The 21,007-nt window shown below is 42.5% G+C and overlaps 2 protein-coding genes across 3 annotated transcripts in view; one reads left to right on the top strand and one right to left on the bottom strand.

Annotated features, from left to right (window-relative positions):
• RAD51AP1 (RAD51 associated protein 1) overlaps window positions 1–21,007 on the bottom strand; it is a 193,932-nt gene that overhangs the window by 26,362 nt on the left and 146,563 nt on the right. The gene's annotated exons all lie outside the window — the stretch shown is intronic.
• FGF6 (fibroblast growth factor 6) lies at window positions 220–20,048 on the top strand. Of its 2 annotated transcripts, none has more exons than XM_079304263.1 (4): window positions 220–1,129; window positions 13,042–13,393; window positions 14,315–14,418; window positions 16,353–16,643. In XM_079304263.1, exons 2-4 carry the CDS (start codon window positions 13,054–13,056, stop codon window positions 16,527–16,529), a joined length of 621 nt encoding a protein of 206 aa, XP_079160389.1. In that variant the 5' UTR covers window positions 220–1,129; window positions 13,042–13,053; the 3' UTR covers window positions 16,530–16,643. The 2 variants fall into 2 exon arrangements, 1 of the variants encoding a protein (XP_079160389.1); XR_013774047.1 differs by lacking the exon at window positions 220–1,129 and adding an exon at window positions 17,631–20,048 and having other exon boundaries at window positions 12,655–13,393; window positions 16,353–16,598.

Here is a 21,007-nt window from a genome sequence, read left to right as displayed (position 1 = left end):
GTGTGAAAAAGATGTATGTTACCTACTTACATTAGTTTTATATTTTCCTTCAGTCAGTAAATCTACCAACAAAGAACACCAGCAATTCTTGGGCAAATATCTTGCTTATAGTTCTAGACTCTTCAATAATAAAAATTATGCCTGGTATTTTTGCCAAAGCATGAAGACTCCATTTAATTTAGTAGCACTTGGATGAAACTGCCACTTATTTCCAGAAAAATAACTCAGCCTTTTATTTTTTTAAATGTTTGTTTTCAGTCATCAGAAGAACCAGTTGGTCTTTGATATTGAAATGAACAAATGAGGTTTTGAAAAGCCAAAGTTGAAGGAACAGTATGGGAAAACTATTCTGCTTGCTGAAGTGTGACCCTTGTAAATGCTGAATAAGCCTACCAAAGGGAATCTTTGGAGGATCCATGACAGAGCATTTAATATTCCCATTTTTCATGCCTGTTCTCTAGGAAGTGGTGCTAACAGCAGATTTTTAGCTGTCTTTGGAGAAATAGAGAATACAGAGATGGGCTGACCTAAGCTGTACTTTCTCTTTGGTCTGTGCATGGCATCTGTAGAGTACAGGCTGCAACTTAGGGTATAAAGCCACCTTAGAAATTCTGTTTCAGTCATGAAAAGCTATTCAAGATTAAGAGGAAAATAACTTAATGGGCATGAGGTTTTTCTGTTTGTATGTGCAATGCAGATTCCTTGGAAGCATGACAGTATTTAATGCCTTGAAAATGTCGTGTAAAATTATACACGTGGTTTGAATTGAATAAAAAATTCTTGCCACAGGGGGAGGTGAGGAGCAAATGCCATTGTTTAGCTTTTTTAACTTGCTCATAGTGAGCACTGTAAAATGCAGGTGCCCTTTACAGGGTCTGAACTGAGGTTATTGCAAGGAATAAAAAAAGCCAAGAGTCTGGATTTGTTAAGGATATAACTTAGTGCCCTTTGCCTCTTGTCACCAGCTCTGCAACCTCTGTGTCTGTTTGCTTCTGTGGGAAGTGGTGACAAACAGGAGGAGAAGAATGCAGGCAGCTAAGCACATGTACAGACCTCATCCTGGCCAGGTGCCTCTACCCTGCTGCAATGCCAGAAATGTCACTGTTAGAAGGTGGCACTGCCCAGACAGGTAGGAGTTGTATCTGAGGTCCTTTCTTCTGAATAGTTCACTCTGGACAGCAAAACCTTAATAATGAAAGAGTTATTTTATAACTTTTTCTGTTGTATGAGAGGTGAATGAAGCCACAGGAGGTGATTATGGGTGGGAGGATATAATGTAAGGAAGGAAATTATCATGGAATGGTTTGGGTTGGAAGGGGCTTTAAAGAGCATCCAGTTCCATCTGAGAGGATTGAGATCCCACATTCTAACCCAGTTCTGGTATTTCTGTGAGCATAAAAGTTGATCAGTTTATTGTATCTGTACTTCATTTTCCCCTCATTAGAGGAAAGTTTAATTTATGCATGTGTAGTATTTTGAGCATTAGTCTTTTCATGCCTCATTTACTGTTATTTTTTGCCAGTGCTATACCCAAAAATACAGAGCTATTCCCTGGTATTCACACCAGGTCAGCTGTGTAAAGAGATGCCTGTCCTCTTGTATCTTTGCCTCATGGAGCTTTCAGGACACACCATCAGTGCTGCATAAAAATAAATTTATTACTTCATACTATATACTGGATGTGATAGAAGTCAGTAGCAACCACAGGACTGTTGTCCTGTGGGACCACAGAATTAGAAGAATATGTTGTTATTACTGTGTATAAGAACAAACAGCTATATTTCTAGTTGCATAAGTTGAAGGGCTTGATTTTATGATATAATAGCATTTAAACACTGAAATGTAATCTTATCCCAATATTTAGGATCAAGTTCTTTTGCAGATCATTCCTTGGAGGTTAGGCCAGATTCTGGGTAAAGAATGGTGGTTCATAGTTCTTTATTTCCTTTCCCACTTCTGTCAGAATAACCTGCAAAGGGAGAAAAACAACATTCACTCTTTATAATAAAGGCTCTAAAAGAGAAAAGGCATGGAAATGAGTCAACTTAGGATGTGAAGTCAGTGTTGCAAGCTCTGCCAAGTGCAGCTTGGAGAAGATGAGACAGCTTGGGAAAGCAAAACTTCCTCTGGGCACGCACTTTCCACATGACGTATTTTTTTAATTGGGAAATGGACTGGGGACTTCAGTTTGTGATGCTCAGTTCTGGTCTCATTGGCCAGTTTCTCTGCTTTCAGAACAGACATAGAACAGTATTTTCAACCAGCCCTGTGAAGGGCTGAGAAAAGGTGGAAAAATATTCTCTGCTGGAGTAATTATCAATACTCATAGGAAAAAAAAGTCACAGAACAAAACAAGGTTAATGTGTCATGTTTGTAACACATACAGAATTATAAAGTATCTAGTATCAAGTATTCTATTTAATGTAGAAAAACCTCTTAAAATTGGTGTTAAATCTTGCAAGCACTCTGCATGGACCAGTACACAATGATGTGCTGTATTTCACTTCTCAGAGGAGCCATGGTAGGTACTGGCATCTTCCTGATTGCTATTGCAGTTCACAACTTCTAAATCTTCCCTCCAGTCACTGAGAATGCAGCAAAACATACCATGATAGAAAAGGCACTAACCTTGTGCAGTTTGTGGCCTGCAGGATGTGATGTTAGTCTTGATTGTCATCCTGGTTTTTATTTTGGCATTCATCTTCTGCTCTGTGTGTTGCTTGTGTCAATTCAGTATCTAACAAGTTTGCTGACTTACTCCAAAATTACAGAGATGTAACTGAGAGCAGAATTTGGCCTTGTGTGCCCTTCCAAGGGTGCTAAGTTTTGAAGAGATACACACAGAGCAACACTGGCTAAATGGCAACTGAAGGGGGAATATGAAAAACATCTGTCAATATTTAAAGGATGCAAAGTCTAAAGAGGAGGCGGTTTGGACTTTGCATCTTCCAGTAAGAGTTTCAACTTAACTAACAGGGATAAAAACTAACAAAGGAAAAATAGGGAAGATTTAGAAAAGTGATATTTCTGAAAACTTAGAGATCAGTCTTACAGTGTACAAATATTTCTCTGAGAATGGAGTGATAGCCACTGTGTAATTTCCAAGATAATAGAGGAGGATACAGCTATGCCTTTGTGATATAAAGTACTCTTAAGCTGATGGCAAGACAGGGATTCGTATCTCCCTTTCTGCTGTTTGGTCAGCAGAAATGGATTGATTTCTCCCTCTCTCTTTTCCATCTTTGGGAAGCACGTGGATGACCATCTGGGTCCACACATATGTGCTTCATCCCAAGTTGGCTTAGTAAGTTGATTTTAAATCTGCAGAAGGGAGGATTCAATGGAGAAAAACTTCTACATTCCTTCAAGAGATACCTTTCATGAATGACAAAGCCTTGGGGGAAGAAATCATTAAGTTAAATTAATTCAGGTTTAGATGAAGGTTAAAGAGAATCGTATGCTCCAAGGCACTATCAGCTCTTTCCTAATGGGCATTGGCTCACTCTGAACAGTGCCAAGTATCATCAGAGTATCTTTGAGATCCAGTGGTTTCAACATGAGTTCAAGGCCCTTGGCCCCCAGGCAGGAACAGATCCTGTACATATCAATTTAGGAGTATCTTGAACTGGGGAGTTACCAGAGTTGAAGCTGGTTTGGTTGTCTCCCAAAAGTCTTATTTTAAGCTCCTTAAACTGAACCATAACAGCTCCTGCCTGGCATAAATTATAATCCTCCAAAATGCTCTGTACTCTTTCATGCAAGTCATTTATAGTGACTGTTTCAACTCTGTTCCAAAGAGCAGTTTCAAATCCCAGCAGAAATAGCCTGACCCCACAAACAGGGGCTGCTTCCTTCCGCCCCTCCTCGTGTGTGCAGCACCCCAGTTATCAGAGTGCTCCGTGCCTATTCCCACAGCGGAAGTCCTGCCAGCACAGGCCAGCCAGGCCTCCCTTTTTGAGAAATGAATCCTTCTCCTCTCACCAATCAAAGATGGAAATTGGCAGGAGCCTGGCCCCAAGCTTGACCAGCTGCACAAGAGGATGTGCGTGCTTCTGTTGAGTAGTTGTTTGGAAACCGCTGCCTGACCACCAGTTGTTATCTTGGAAGTGTTTTTAGCCATTTTGGGCAGTTCTCCCTGCTCATTGGAAGTGGTTCTTTCTTTCAAGCAGTCCATAAATCATGAGCAAGTCATGCAAACTGATGTTGCTACATGCAAAATGGCACACACTGCATTTACATCTTGCTTTTGCTTACAGTGGGAAATCTTTTGCTGCAAGAGGACAACAACATTTTCTAGTTTTTCTTCTCCCCATGATTATCTGACAGCAAGTAGGTATTTATGGATGAGGACAATCATCCCTTTTGCCCGAGTGTGAGACCCAGCAGGTGAGTCAGCACCTCCTGATGGCTGAGAAGTGGTGTCCCCCAGGGGTCTGTAATGGGACCAAGTGATTTTTGATGTCTTCCTCAAGGACATGGACAGTGGGATGGGTTGCACACTCAGCAAGTTTGCAGATGACACCAAGCTGAGGGTGCAGTGACACACCTGAAGGACAGGATGCCATCCAGAGGGACCTGGACAAGCTCGAGAAGTGGCTCAGCTCTGTGGGGCTGCTGGAGCCAGTGTAGAGATGGGACACCAAGGTAATTGGAGGTTGCCCAGAGAGGCACAGGTTGCCCAGAGAGGTGGAGGATGCCCCAGCTCTGGAACTTTCAAGGTCAGGCTGGGCAGGGCTCAAAGCAACCTGATCTGTTGAAGTTCTCCCTGCTCATTGCAGGGAGGCTGGGCTACGTGGCCTTTAAAGGTCACTTCCAGCCCAAAGGATTTTATGATTCCATGAAAAAGGCATCAAGAATTTGGAAGGACAGGCTCTGCACAATACATGGTGGAGCCATGTCATTTTTGTATTTTCTTCTTTTTTACTTGTGATGCTGTCACAAGTAGCTTTTTGGAGAAGCACTGTGCCCACTAATAACTGTCCTGTTGGATCACCTACCTCTGCCTAATTCATCTTAATTTTTATAGTGGAGTCATACACAGACCTGCCAAACACTTGAAGAAACAAAGGATGGAAAACATAAAGCAGTCAAAGAGAGGTAAGGATGGGCCAAGCTGGAGTAAGAGCTGTTGTAAGAGCCTTTAACTTCCTGTTTGTGTCAGGAAGACTTTATATTAAAGTACCAGTATATTAAACTCAGGACCTATTAATGTGCACTCCTGTGGCCAGTCCTTAAACTGGCTCCTCGAGGTGGTGATTATTGTGTCATGAGCACCATTAATTTTCACAACATTATTTCCATGAGAGGTTATTACACATTAAATTACAACATTTCCATGCATCCAGGCTTCTTGTAACAGTAGGAGAAATGGTGGGCTGGAGAAGACAGCTGGGTTTGCACGTGGTCTATGTCAGTTTACTTAAGCAGAACCATTTTACTGCTGCTGGAGGAATGCAGCAAAAGGTCAGTGCTGAAACTCCACTAAAGTAAGCTGAGCACACATTCCATCTGCCAACATATGCTCACTCCTTGCTTGATCAAAAAGGAAATTTCAGAGCTCTGCTGCATGCTTGCCTTGACCCTTCTCCACACCGCCTGTCCAGTGGGCATGAGACAAACCATTCTCTAATCCTGCGTGGAATACGCATTCTGCTGAAAGGATGCTTGGAATAGCTGCACAGCAGCAGCAGCAGAGTAATCCTAAACTGGGCCCGTGCACAGGGAGAAGTGCAGGGCAGCATGGACAGGGATGTCAGGAGAAGTGTTACATGAATGCATTAAATGTATGGGTTTATTTCCTACTGCACCCATCACAACCTGACCCTGTCCAAATGAGACTCATCTTTGCAGAGGAAAAACAAACTCAACATTGTCGTTCAGCTCTTGCATTTTCTTTGCTTGTCTTCTCCAAATGTTTCATCTTCTGGAGTCTGCCTGATCTGGTCAGTGTCAGAGGAGGAATTCTGTACTAACAACATGCACAAGGAGCTGCACCAACTTAACCAGGCTGTTAAAAATTGCAGAAGTGAAACTCTTGTAGCTACAAGAACTTTTGGCTGATTTAGAACATGCCCTCATAACATCACTTGATAAAAATAAGACTTGGGCTTTTTAATAGAACAAATTACTTAGGTTTTATATTTAACCGTGGTCACTGTTAAAGCTATAACTGGTTTTCAGAATATTTTAGGAATCTGATCTTGATCTTCCATATGTTGAAAACCATCTCAACAAATACCTTACACTGCGGTTCCTGACAAAGAAATAACAAGGTGGCTGCAGCCTTAAACACAACATTTTGCATTGGACTCAGATTTGCTACAGTTCAGAGTGACTACTGGAAATTACAATTTCAAGGCAAAGGAGGAGACATCCTTGAATCAGAGAAACAAACCTGCATGACTTTTGTAGAGAGGGTACTGATGTTCTAGTTACTCACAGCCAGCTCTTCAACAGATCCCAGACTCCCGTGGGAAAAATGGCACCAATGTTGAGGTCTCCTCGATGCACTGAAAGCAGAGGATATTTTGACAGTGAGAGGTGAGCTCCTTTCTGAAAACAGGACTTGCAGTCTTTAAAAATAATATGGAATGACTATTGTAATCGACCAGATTAGAACTCCATTTACTCATCTCACATTGTCTTTGGGATGTGCCTTGGGAAGAAGATTCAAGTCCATGTAAGTCTATTGTATAGTCAGGGATTATGAGGAAAATACCCAAAAATGCACAGAAAATGCACTGAGGCTAAAGAATGAGGTCTTTGCTGGCAGAAACCAAATCCGTTTTTTATATATTGTATTTTTACTATGTGTAATGACCACGTAGAATCAAATCACAATGAACAATAATTTGGAGAGTGGAAACAACATCCTGCATGAATGTGGCAGGTATTTGAGGAAGAATCCATCACTACCCCTAGATTAGTTTATTTTCCTTAACCTGCAAGTCTCCAGTTGACAACAATAAATTGTAGGAAAAGTTGATACAATGAGGGTAGGGCTGGCATCCAGTTGGCCCCTGAAAAGCTGGAATTGGCAGGATTCTTGTGCAGCCTGGCATTAAGAAATGCAGAGCCTTGACCCTGGAAATACGTTATTCCTGGCAATAGTCCAGGCTGGGCATTGATTGATTTGGGAGCAGCTTTCCTTTGAGAAGAGGGTGGGGATCATGGTGCAGAGAGCTGTACCCAAATTCGTAGTTGTGATGAGGCAGGACAGCCACAAACTGTGCTGTATTAGCCCAAAGGTGGCCAGTAGGTCAAGGGGTAAGGGAAGGGATTATTTCCCATTACTGGCACATCTGGTGTGTTATGGTCAGTTTAGGGCATCCTAGCACAGGAGAGAAGTCAACAGATGGGAGGAAGTCCAGCAGAGAGCCCCAAGGATGAACAGAGAGCATTTTGAAGGTGTTCAAGGAGAGACTGAAGGTGTTCTCAGCAGCTTCTGAAGGATCAAGAGACTGCTAAGATGTTTGGAGCATCTTTTACCAAAGGGAAAAAAAGTTTCTTTTTGCTTTGGAAAGGTGCCTTATGAATGAGGTCCTGGCTATCACCAGAGAAATAATTCTATTATCCTTCTGTGGAGAATTTAGAGCACTGTGTCATAAATGCATTCCTTCTTCAAGCACAGAAGATGCCAACAGTGTGCAGCCCTAACAGATCTCTGCAGGAACTGTGCAGGTCTTGTAGAATGGACACAGTGCAGTGGGAATGGGAAGAGGGTGGCATAAGAGCAAAGGAGGAGATGTCAAAACCAGAATCCTTTCTATGGAAATTAAACAAATCACAACTGCTTGAATGATGAATTACAAGCTTTAGGCCTTAAGGTGTTTCCTGCCATGCAGGAAAAAAAACAACCCAAACTTGAAAAACCCAGGAAAAAGTTCAGATGACTGCACAAAAGGTTTCAGAATTCTCCTCTGAAATATGAGAGAGGATCCAGACCTACAAATGAAGAATTGACATGCAAGAGAAAGTCCTCAATTGAGCTAGTGGTACACAACAGAAGGAAGACAGCAGTTACCTGACAAATGACAGAAATTGCCTTTAACCTTCTATGGTCATTACATTACTTAATCTGAATAGTTCTATGGTTGGGAATCATAGAGAGATCAACTGGGCCACTGGACAGAGTCTCATCACTAACAACAATAAAAACAAGGGGTTTTTTTGCTTTCCTACTCAAAATGTTACTTTAATGTGGCATTTAGCATCCCTGTTCCTGCAGTGTCCCTGTTCCTGCTGTAATGAGAAAACTGTGCATGAAACAAACCAAATTAAACACGTCCCTTGTCATTCATCTCTTCTAATAAATAACACCAAGCAGATCCCTGTGGGGGTGGTGGCTGTCACTTCTGTTTTCTTCAGCTTGGCCTTTTACCCTGGGACTGCCTGTCCTTGTGGAGTGGGAACAGCTGAGGAGGTGATGAGAGAAGCAGTGTGGGCTGGTGGGCACAGCACCAGGTGGGAAGCCACAGGTTCGCCGTGGAGTCACCACTCTGTTTTCTGACAGTCATTCCCATTTCTGTGGGACATGGAGAGGGAGACCTGGCCAACTCAGGAGACAAAGATGGGCATATTTGACTATGTGTGTGCTTGACATACCCTCTGAAGAGAATGAGTTCAGCATGAACAAGCAGTAAACCAAGATCTTTTTCCAAGAAAGCTGACATCCACCTACTCCTAAATCCTCCAGAGTTTCTTGTGGAAGTAGATCCTTTCTCTCACTTCCCTCCAAAAAGGAAATAGCAGGAAGCTGCTCTGTGATTTGTGCTTGCCTGTAAGAAACTGGCATGTGAAATCTCAGTGAGAGATTTCCCTGCAGAGAAATGAGAGGACAATGACTCTAAATCATTAAATTTACATACTCTCCTTCCCAGGTGTGTCTGAGTGGCCTAATCAGGACCTCTGTGTGTGTGTGTGACAAAACGGAGGTTCCCTGTTAATATCTCAGCTTCCTCACAACTCATGATGACAAACCGTGTTTGAGCAGGTCTTGTACATGCTTTAGGAGTCAGCAGCTTCAATGAGGGGATAGTTTTGGGTCAGAAGTTTGCTTGCTTCAGCCTCAAAGAGCTCATCAGCTGCCAAGGCTCATAGGAGAATTTGCTGCCTGCTGTGCTGTTTATTCATTTTGGGGATCAGTGTGACAACAAATCTGCCTCTCTGTTGAGCAATGGGAAGAGAAATAACAAATACAGTGTGCCTACAACTTTTTGTTATCCTCCTGGTACCAGACCTCAGGTCTGTTGATTAATCATCTATTCTGTGGTCCTCTCTAAATTAGCCTTGATGCCAACAACACTCTCTTCAGTGCCTCCAGTTCTACAGTTTGGTGGGGTTCTTGAGTGTTAGTACAGCTCTGCAACTTTTGCTCTGTTATTTTTTTCTGCTCCTTTCAGATTGTGATTCATATTTCTTTCATAATAATCCTGATATCTGCATTACAAACCTCTCCACACTGGCCAGAAAACCCCGTTAACCTAAAGATGATCAGATGGGACTCCATGGTCATACTTGGACTTACAGATTTTTATGCAACTTTTCCAGTCTCCCACACCTGCCCTGACACAATAGGCAGATTTGTCACCTGGAAATCTCCCTTCTACACTGTTCTCCATCAGCTTGGGTCTTCACAGGCAAGGTGAACAATTTTAGTCCATCCTTCTGTGTTTGAATGAGGGATTGCTCTTTCCAGGCCTTAAAATAGGGAGAGACAGATTTGCAAATGGAACTTAGGATCCTAAGTCATCACACATTTTTTGAAAGACGTGCTCTGCATCCATATCATGTTACTGCTCAGCTGCAGGACTTTTCTTAGACTGTCTGAAAGTAGATCTGAACTGCTGTGCTCCAAAGCACAGAGGTTATTTTAACATTGTGCTGAAATATTCACAATGAAAACTTGTTGCTTTAGTTAGGCAGTGAGCACTGTCACCCCGGGTCTTAAGAATTTGAGTAAGCAGAGTTTGATTGCTGAAGTAAATTTTTACCTTTTTGAAGTTCACAGAGTTTGTTTTATTGCTATTGGTGTCTCCCTTCTAAATTTTCCTGGGCACATGAAGCCAGGACAACATGCTACCTGAAAATCAGAAGGTTGCAGTGTGTTTACTGGAAATAGTAATTTCATGGGCCTAGAGGACATGCTTAAGCAGAACGAGACATATTTTAGAGGAAACAAGGCTTGCCTAATTGATCAGAAGCTCACGAATTTACATGGCAGTTCTGAGGCTAATACACAGAAACTCATCAACCTGCTGGCCACAGATCCAGATGCAGAATGGCTCAAGACTCATTTCAACTCTGATGCAGAACTGCTGAGCAGTACAGGAGTGCAGAATACTCTTCATCTCCCAGCTGAACACACTTGGTTTGGGGCCAGACAACAGCACTCCTGTTCTTAAGAGGACCAAGTGTCCCAGTGAAGTCATAAATTTCAGCTATTTGGTTTGGTTTACAGATCAGGCAAGAAAAGTCTTGATTTTTTGCAGTCGAGTAATCTGTGCATCCTTTCCACACAGAATGCTGTCAGATGGACTTGCTCAACAGGAAACTGCTGAAGCAAGGTGTTTCCTGGGTCAGCACAGCCCTCAGCAGTCACTTTCCAGCTGGACTGACTAAAAGACAAAGAAATGCATCTCATAGACTTGTCAGAAATTATCTTTTTGTTTGTTTGTTTTGTGTCTGGCCATCTGGTTTTACTTCCAGGATCAAGAGTACTGGAATGAGACACAAAGTGTTCCTTTAACATGTGCCATCAGGACACCTTGGGGGGAATCTGCAATGGCAGATGTGTCAGCAAAAGTTAGAGGAGCTCATTTAGCCCATGGTTTGTCATTACTCTGAGAAACCTGATGAATGTGACATAAAGATGGAAAGGTGATTAAAGCTGAGTGTGGAAATCCAGCTCTGTGCCCACTACACTCGAAAAGTTCTCTGGGGGAAAAAATAAACAGGAAAGAAAATATTACAATTCAAGTTTTTGCAGTGATGGCTCTGAGATCAAGCAGTGTTACCAGAAGTCACATATATTGGAAATGGGCAGGTTTCAGACTGCAGCATAAGAAAAACAAGGAAATCAGTTTTCCATGCTTGTTACAGGGACCCTGGGCTTTGTTTCCCAGGGATGCTGGCCTCTCATGAAGACTGCAGCTATGATAAGAGGGTGTAAAATACTAGTATTATTCCTTCTTAAAAGTGATACATGTCCTTTACATAGATGAAAAAAGTCATCAGATAAAATAGAAAGCAGGAGAGAAAAGGATCTGAGGATTTTCCTTGTCAGCAAAAGATATCCTTCCTTTGGCCACCACCCCAAGCCTGCCAGAGTTCTGGGAGTGTTTGGACAAGGCTCTCAGGCACAGGGTGGGATTGTTGGGGTGTCCTGTGCAGAGCCAGGCATTGGACTTGCATGATCCTAGTGGGTCCATTCTAGCCCAGGTTATTCTGTGATTCTGCAATAGTCCAAGCTCAGCTTCAGCAAAGTCACAGAGACCTTGAAATGTCACCTGGCACAAGCCAGGGCCCAGCCCTGTGGTTCCCAATTATTTTATAGATGAGCCTGTCTCCTGAGAGCAATCAATGTTCACATATATCACTGACTCTGACTGTTCACCTGCCTCAGGGCTGCCAGGGCCTCCCCTTCAGCTCATGGGGCTCATGCTGGGAAGTCTGCAGTGTCCCAGCTCGTATTACACCTCTGCTAATGTGAAACTCTGTCACACTGGATGTGCTCACTTTAATTATGCTTCCAGGTACTCTCCTCATTAGCAGGCTTCTCAAATGACACAGAAGATGCAAGGCCTCTGCTATGAGAAGCTGACAGACATACTTACAAAAGTATTTGTATAAATCTCAGCCATTTTCCTCGGACTTATGTCTTGATAAGTTCTGTGAACTAATTGAGATAAAAGTCTAATCTGTCCAACTCCAAAGGAGCTGAAACAGCATCAGTGAAATATGAGGGGAAACAGTCTGAGCAAACAGAAGGGTAGGCAAATTAAGATGGTCATAAGTTATAAAAATAGTGAGTATTTGGGCTTGAGGAAAAGAGACAGTAAAACATTGGGAAGCTGTGGTCATTCCACTTTTTCCTCATCTTTAACACATCACCTAAGTCCTTTTCTTGCTCCTACAAATACAATTGCAGCTTGCAGGAGGAACACACCCTTCCCAGGTAAATGTGATCATTTAGAAGCCACCTCAGTGAAAAACAGGAACATATCACAGCTACATATCACTGCAAGATCAATGCTCCAGCCTGTGTGCCCTGCTCAGCAGAATTCCGGCTGGGATAAAACCAGCAGGAGCTGGGGCTTGTGTCCCTGCAGCATGGCTTACCTCTCATTTAGCCAGCCCCTGCAGAGGTACAAAGATTAGCACGTGGGTCTCTCAGTAAGAGGTGCCTTGGCTTTGCAGGCTGTGCACAAAAAGAGCTGTGGTCACCTCAAGCCGATGGTCCCCAAGTATTGAGGTGCCCCGACAAGCACCCGCCGATCGTGCCACCAAGGAAGTGGCTGCAAACCTCTCATTGCTCACTGATGAGGTCCAGAACTGTTTTTACACCTTCTTCTCTAAATAAGGAAGCTGCCTGTGAGGTCTCTGAGTCCCCGACCAATTTGACTCCTTTGCTTCCCACAGCCAATGAAATCCCACTCCTGCCTCCAGTCTTGGGTGACAGCACTCCAACCTCAGCAGGCAGGGAGGACGGCAGGTTTGTGTTACAGCCCTGGCAGCCTCACCTTGGGCAGGCTGTTGATGTCAGAGTGATGATGTGGGCAGGGACAGCCCCTGCACTATAAAGATGGCTCAATCAAATATAACAGAGGCTGCCCAGCAGGAAGCAGGATCTACAAACCATGGTCCCCACCAGTTGGAGTCCTGCTGGCCTATCTCTGCTCCCAACCCAACTGCTATCAGGCTTTAGTTTCAGGTCAGCAAGCTCTATTTGCTTTCCAAAAATAAGCCTCTGCCACCATGCTGAAGGGAGAAAAACAAGAAGGGCGGTATTTTTAGGGCCATTAATTCTGACCACGTGCCCAGGAGGTGAACCGGATGGCCACGGCACAAAGACTTCTCATCACTATGTCCTGCGACGCCAGCGCTCACCGGACGTTGCCTGCGTTCCTTCTCCTGGGTTTGCTCGCCGGGATTGCTGCCACACACCCAGTTGTAAGCAGAACTAATGGCACATTGCTGGAGAGAGGATGGCAATCTCTGCTGTCCAGGTCCATGGCTGGGATGTCAGGGGAGAAGGCAGATGTGAACTGGGAGAGTGACTATTTGCTAGGAATCAAGAGGCAGCGGAGGCTTTACTGCAACGTGGGCATCGGGTTTCACCTTCAAATCCTCCCAGACGGAAGGATAAGCGGAGTTCACAATGAAAACCAATACAGTGAGTTGCATCCAGAAATGAAATAGAATAGATGTCACTTAATTGCTGTGAACTCTAGTAATCACTCTCCACAGAGTGCAAATGTTATGACTTGATATTATTAATCTGTGCTACATCTGTTGCCTTTTAAAACTCTCTGGGATCAATAAACATGAGAACCTTTCTGGCAGAAAAGTGGCACAAAATGCTTAGACAAATTTAGACAAAATTTATTTTTACCTGCTTTGCTGCACAGATGAGAAAAGACAAACCAGGTTGAAAACAGACTCTCTGATGCATTTTCTTGCTCCTCACCTTGTCATTTGCCTTTTGAATCCGGGAGGTTTTTGCTGAGTCCAGAGTGCCAAAGCATGATTCTTAAATCCCAGCTGACCCGTAATTTTTGGGACACATTTTTGTCCCATGGAAGGAGTTTGCTGGTCCTGGTTTGTTCATTCTTGTGGGTGCTGTTCTATTACCCTAAGAATTAAGGAAAGCATTAGTCATGTGGATTTGAATTTCCTGTAGAGGGCAGTTGCTAAAATTTTTTGCAGGAGATGTCATGTGGGACTTCAAAATGCAAGCCACACTTCTTTAAGGCTCAGTAAAAAACCTTTTGTAAGTATAGCATATTACATTAAAATTATTTTCTTATTGAAAAGGTCCAGGGTTTGACCCTGGATCAGGGTCAAATGAGTTTGATAGAGCAAAAGGCTTATACAGAATGTGATTACAATTCTAGAATAATTACTTTCAAATCTTGTGACACGCAGAAAAACCCAAGATCTTCTCTGTGTATAATTATTTTGCTGCATTAGGGAGATAATTCTTATAAAGAATATATGCAAGTTTTTTAGGGTTTAAAAAAAAAAAAAAACGGAATTGCCTTCTATTAGCTCTATATTCTGTGATAACATTCCTATTAAACATCATGTTTTTCAGGTCTCTTTGAAATATCCACTGTAGAAAGAGGTGTTGTAAGTCTGCTTGGTGTGAAAAGTGCTCTCTTCATTGCAATGAACAGCAAGGGCAGGTTGTATGGGACGGTAAGTAAAAGTGCACTAAGTTTTTCACAGTTTAAACAATAAGGTTTTGAAGTGGTTTGTTTTGATTTAGTGTTTTGCTTTGTTTGTTTGGGTTTAGTTTGTTTTGGTTTTGTTTGTTTCAGTATTTTCCTTATGGAAATCTCTGATTACAAGCAGAGAAAATAGCCCTGGTGTTACAGGGAGGCTGCCCAGCCTGCTGTCATCAGTGCTATTTAATGCAACGAGCAGTGTGGCTGTTACAGGGCTGGGATTTTAAAGCTCTCCTGTAAGACTGTGCAGGGGACACCTTAGGAAAATGAACATATTCTGCAAATAGCACAGATTAATTAGATGGCTTCTTCTAAGGTCACAGGGCTGCATACACATTGTAGCAAAGCTGAGCCCCGTTGATTCCATCCTGCATTGCATTGTGTGTAGGAGAGGCACAATTATAGCTATTTCCAACAGCTACCCTTAGTAAAATAATGACCACATGCTCCCTCCTACCAAAAACAACCACACCATCAAGAATAAATAGGAAGTCTACCCTACAAGGTCAGCATGTGTGGCTGGGGTTATTTTAATGATCAGTTTTGTGAGATCAGTTGCAAAGGGTGAGAAAATAATAATAACTATTAACAATGGTATGCAAATCATACTGAAACACCATCATCCTCATCTAGATGATTTGGCATCTAAATGCAGTTTAACCTCTGAGATGTTAGCAACACATTTCCAGTCCCAACATCCAGCAGAAAAAGTGCTTGTCGGGAGATGCTGTCTCTGGGCAGTAGGCAAAATCAGCCCATTTCAAAGTAATGAATGGCACTGGTTGTATCAATCTCTTTTGTAAAGGAACAGCAGAGTCCTTTCCTTGGGAACAGCTGTAATTTCAAAAAAGCATTGCAGTTGTTTAAAATAATGCCAAATGTTGTGAGGGCCCTGTGGCTATTTACTAACCTGACTGATTCCTTCTCACACTCATAATGACAGTAGGAGAATTTAAGGTCCCAGTTCAGGAATATTCTTTCAATCACAAGTGATCACAAGCAATTAAAAAGTGCCACAAGTCCAACTGCTTTGCTTAGCTGGGTCTTCCTCAAGAAGTGCAGGGTCTGGCTTCAGAAATCCCTTAGATTTTCCCCCTCACTTTCAATACAGTTTTGTTTGTCTTCAAAGACACTTCCAAAAAGCTGTAAGAGATGTGCAATTTCTCTTGCACAGAACAATGTGCTAAGTTAAACTCTTACAGGCTTTATGCCCACAGATGCCCAAATAGAACTGCATTAGTGGCATCTCATGTACCAGACATTTGAAGTCTGGCAGAATTATTCTACTTTCTCTTTCAATTTCCTTTGCATTTGTCTCCTGATTCTCCTTGCACCTCCTCTCCCAGATAACTCCCTCTCCTTAGATTTTCATGTTTTGTCATGGAGGAAATTAAAACTATTTTCCCAGCTTAGAACTGGCTGCACAGTTAAATATTACTGATGCTTTAATAAAGGAAAGATTTATTGCTAATGAAATCTCTTATTCAAGCAAGCAGTTGTCCCTGGACACTGCTGTTTGGAAAAGCTCTGAAGCTTTCGACAGCCAGCATATAATTTTTTTAATAAATGATGGAACTTCTGGCAGAGCTGTTGTTTGGGCAAGAGTGTGTGATGCTGACAGAAATCATTACTTGCAAATAAAATGAAGAAATCCATGATTTATAATGAATTAAATACAGGAAATACACAGTCCATTATCTGGACAGGTGGCATCTGAGTTCATCTGACACCAAATTAGCACCGAGGAGGGAGATTTATTGTTGGCCGCAGTGGCTGCGGCACCACCTGTTGCACACTGCAACGAGCCCTGGTGTAAAAATGCAAGGAAGAAAAATGACCTAGGCCTTGGTGGAATATTGATTGTACCTGATTTGTACCCCCACCCCTACCCTTGCTGTTCCTTAGGCTGTTTTCCAAGATGAGTGCAAATTCAAGGAAACCTTGCTGCCCAATAACTACAATGCGTATGAATCCATCGTTCACCGTGGTGCTTACATAGCCCTGAGCAAACACGGCAGGGTGAAGAGAGGGAACAAGGTTTCTCCTGCCATGACAGTGACCCACTTCTTACCAAGAATATGAGCACCAGGAAAAGAAGATTAAATCCTAGGACAAAGGGTTTCATTTTGCACATGGGGAGTAATCTTCCAGGTAAAGTATTTATACTGGTCATTGAAAAAAAAAAAAAAAAAGAAATCTCTATATGTATGTGTATATTTGGATAAAAATATTTGTACTAGATTCATCACATGGCATATGAAATATAATGCTGCTTCTCTTCTACTCTGTACAAATTTTACATGGCTGTTCGCCTCCTTTGGTGCTGTACAGAGAAAAATGCAATCTTGAGTGCAAAGGAAGTTTTTGGAAGATGCAGAATGGCTGTGGGCAACCATCTAATCAATCATAGGTGATTTACTAAATATTATTTACCTCAGATAATAACCTCTTGTAGTGAGCTGTTTACATACCATGGGCCAAATCACCAGATGATTTTGCTTCACCAGAGCTTCAGGCAGTTCAATCCATCTGAATATCTGCCTGCATCCCCCCTCTACAGACTGTATCCTGTCCTGTAAAATCCTCAACCTGTTTTGATCATTTAAGGTGCCAATTCCACAAATGTTTCTACACAAGCAATCTGTCTGTTCCTGGAGCCCCTCTGTCTCTGAAGGGATTCTCCAGGGTCTCCTCACATGGACTGATGGCAAAATGAAGACCTGCAATCAGTTTCTTGTGGGAAGGGCCACAGGATAAATCACAGAGGGGTCCCAAATGCAAAACTGATTTGGAGCTGAAGATTTTGAATGAAATTTTGTGATTTTAGTTTAGACGTACTTCCAATATAGATGTGTACATCTTTAATATTAATATTTGTATATATATAGACATGGGATGTGTGAGTGTGCATCTATGTAATTACATACTTTTAATGAATCAATCATCCCAGTGTCCTGATGCCCAGGTGCCTTTATATAAAAGAAAAGCAATATTTAAAGGCACTCTATTTCATTTAGCTTGAATGTTGTTAATCTCTAATAATTAGAACTGCTCTATGGGATGCATTTTAGAAAATATGAGAAATTAATGGAAGCTTCCAGCAAAGGGTTATTTTAGAAAACTCTGTGTTGAATTCTCACTGTCTTACGTATATTTGGTTCTTCTCTATCATACCTCCCTGAGGTATGAAGGACAGAGAAAGAAGGAGGCTACACAAGCATACCTTCCCATGTTGGGACAGAGGAATTTGTGTCATAATTCCAATTTCTGTCACTTGCAAAGCATCAGTTTCAAAGACAACATGGCAAGCTGTATGAAACACTCTTCAAAGCCCTCCTAGAAGCTGTACAAATGGCACTTAACCTTGCCTTGCTATTTTGACAACCCTTTTCCAGATCACCAATGAAGCTGCATTCTCTGTGCCTTTGAAAGAGTATTTTAAGAGGCCCTAAGTCAATAGTCACTATAAATGTCAGTTACCAGAAGCCTTGGGATTCCTGCATTGGTGGCGTGCTCCTAAATTTGAAACTAGATTCAATGCAATGTCAGAGCATGAGCATTTTCAGCATAGATGGACCATGCTGCTGCAGAAGTGAATATCTGAGTGCAAGATTATCTCCCACGTCCAGCCAAAATGGGGCTATGTCCAGCCTTGACATGCCATTCTATTTGCAGGGGCTGTCTATTCGTGATGAATTTGAGCCTTCTGACATGCATGACAGACACTGTCAGGGCCAGATCCTCAGCTGGAGTAAATCAGCCCAGGAAAACTATCAGTTTATAGCTGCAGAAGATTTGGTCCAAAGGACATACTCACAAGGATGTACCCACCACCACCATTCCAGAGAAACTGTCAATGCAATTGTTTTGTGAACCAAATACAGTTTTCCAGCATCTCTAGTGTGACTTATACTTTAATTTATCTGGTTCAAATGTAAGTGATAATCACAGCCTAAATGAAGAGAAAAAAAGAGTGGAATGCTGCTCACAGTACAGGAATGGGATGCTTTGGAGGATACTTTGGAAGGAAAGAAGTTGGAAGGAATTGCCCTTCATTTTCTGGTCTTGCAGTATTTTCAGAGAGAAGCCAAGATGTTCACCCATAACGTGTGCAGCAGTTGGCTTTGGAAAAATGTGCATTTGAAGTGAAAAATCAGGATGTTTTGAGGGGGGAGAGAGTGGGTCAAGGAAAAGTTTGGAGGGTATCAGGCAGTACATTGACCTGCAGTCCCCAGAGATACAGAGAGCTGCACTGAAATACATTAGCTGGCAACCTGTATCCTGGTGTTATATTCCTAATTGTCTTTGAAGTGAAGTTTGAAAAGGAAGAGTCCAGGGATGTAGAAGGAAATAGAGTTCAAATGCTGGCACACAAGTTTGTTTCTGATCACAGCTTAATCCAGCATCCTTATGGCAGGATAAAGTCTGTACCCTCTTAAACCAGGGCAGCCTAGAGAAAGTGATTGCTGCCAGGACTGGTAAGCACTGGGACAGTTGGCACAAAAGGTGGGAATCAAACCTACTGGGTCCATTCTGTACACACTGGTCAAGCAAGGACAACCCATAGACCAGGTCACAAGAAGCCAAAACAAGAGGAAACAGCCTCAAGCCGTGCCAGGGGAGCTTCAGACTGGACATCAGGAAGAATTTCTTCACTGAAGGGGAGGTCAGGCATTGGAACAGGCTTCCCAGAGAGGTGGTGGAGTCACCATCCCTGGAAGTGCTCAGGAGATGACTGGATGTGGCTCTGGTCTGGTTGACAAGGTGGGGGTTTGTCAAAGGTAGGATTTGATGATCTTGGAGGTGTTTTCCAACCTCAGTCATTCTGTGATTCTATGTATCTGTTTAGTCACAGCCTGCTAGGCTGACTGTTCTTAAGAACTGCAGTCCCTGTTGGATGCAGTTTTGGTGGGCATTTGGAAAGCCCCATTAGTCACTCTGCTGAGTTACTCTTTACATCACTGTTTTCTCCTCATTGCACCTCAATGCCAGCCAGATCAACATGGAAATCACAGCTGAAATCAAAGAAGGGTATGTGACTACATAAAGAAAACTCATGAAACTAAAGGGATTTCCCAAATCAGGGCCAAATTAGGAACTTCAAAGCATGTGAAATGTGTATTAACAGGGGTCATGCTATGGGCTATGACCTTTGAAAGCTTTGCTGTGAACACTCCACATCTGCCTGTCATGCCCACATTTTGCACATGCTATTCTCCTGTGGAGTTGATGTCTATTTTTACAGTTTCTCCTTCCTCAGGCAAACCCCATAATATTCTAAGACTTAATTTACCCCTGTTAGAAAGCACATTTGGCTGGAACTGAATCATGTTCTTAAATAAATGTATTTTTCCCAGACATGCAGAGACACAGACACAGTGGAAAAGCAGAGTAATATTTGTATACCTCACTAACTATTTCAATTCCAAGATTTTATTTTGCACAGTAAAATGGTGCCAAAGTTCTCAGATTACTTTTTTTCACTAAAATATACCTCATGTTCTGACTCAATATGGACTCACAATTGAGACTGTAAATTTGCAAGAAACACAAGACTGTCCAATCAATTGTTTGTGAAATTGCTTCTATTTTTATATGTATGTGCTGCGCACAATAGTTTAATGTATTCATAAAATAAAATTTTATACATTTTTGGTAGTGTTTTGACTCTAAATCCCTCTTAACATTTGGTTTTTTACCTTGATTCAGAAACGCTGTGTAAATTCCTCCTCCAAATGTTGTTTTTATTCACTTCTAGAACCAGAATATGTATTGGTACACTTTAAATGTTTGTAGACCTTTGTGTGCAGGTGTCCTGGGAGGCATGGGAGCCATGCTCCCTTCCCACTCTGTGCTCTCAGCTTGGAGGACGAAAAATCTCCCAGGAATTTTGGGGACAAGAGATGGTAGATAAGCCTCACACCCCTATGAAGAATAGCAAACAGTTTGCTGAGTTTACCTCATCTTCTGCTTCCTCACAGGTAATTTGAAACTTATTAATGTTTCTGTTTCTATGGAGATATTTAGATGGGAAAGGACTGTTGGAGGGCTTGAATCCAACCTCTTAGATGAGTGCAGGACCAGCTTCAAAGCTAGGTGAAGATGTATCAGGAAGAATCCCATCTACCCATCTCCTGTAACAAAGGTAACTTTTTCTCTCACTCTATTGACAAAACTTTGTAGCTGACTGAAGCAAGTAGCTCCAACTTCCTGCAGCTGTCAGGAGAAAACACTTTAATTTGTAGGAATGCTGAGCTTTTTTCCTCCTTCACTATAACCCCAGGACAGCAGAGGAGGGGATTCTTCCCTGGTCTGCTGAGACCCCCCTGCAGGGCTACACCCAGCCTGGGACAGCACAGGAAGGACAGGGAGCTGCTGGAGCCAGGGGACACCAAGGGATCAGAGGGATGGAGCAGCTCTGCTGGGAGGAAAGGCTGAGGGAACTGGGATTGTTCAGCCTGGAGAGGAGAAGCTTTGGGGTGACCTCACTGTGGCCTTGCAGTGCCTGAAGGGAGCCACAGGAAAGATGGAGAGAGACTCTTGGCAAGGACCTGGAGTGA

Source organism: Erithacus rubecula (genome assembly GCF_903797595.1).
Source record: "Erithacus rubecula genome assembly, chromosome: 4".
NCBI classification, from domain to species: domain Eukaryota; kingdom Metazoa; phylum Chordata; class Aves; order Passeriformes; family Muscicapidae; genus Erithacus; species Erithacus rubecula.
The sequence above is the reverse complement of the archived record's forward strand: the minus strand, read 5'-3'. Positions and strand labels throughout refer to the sequence as shown.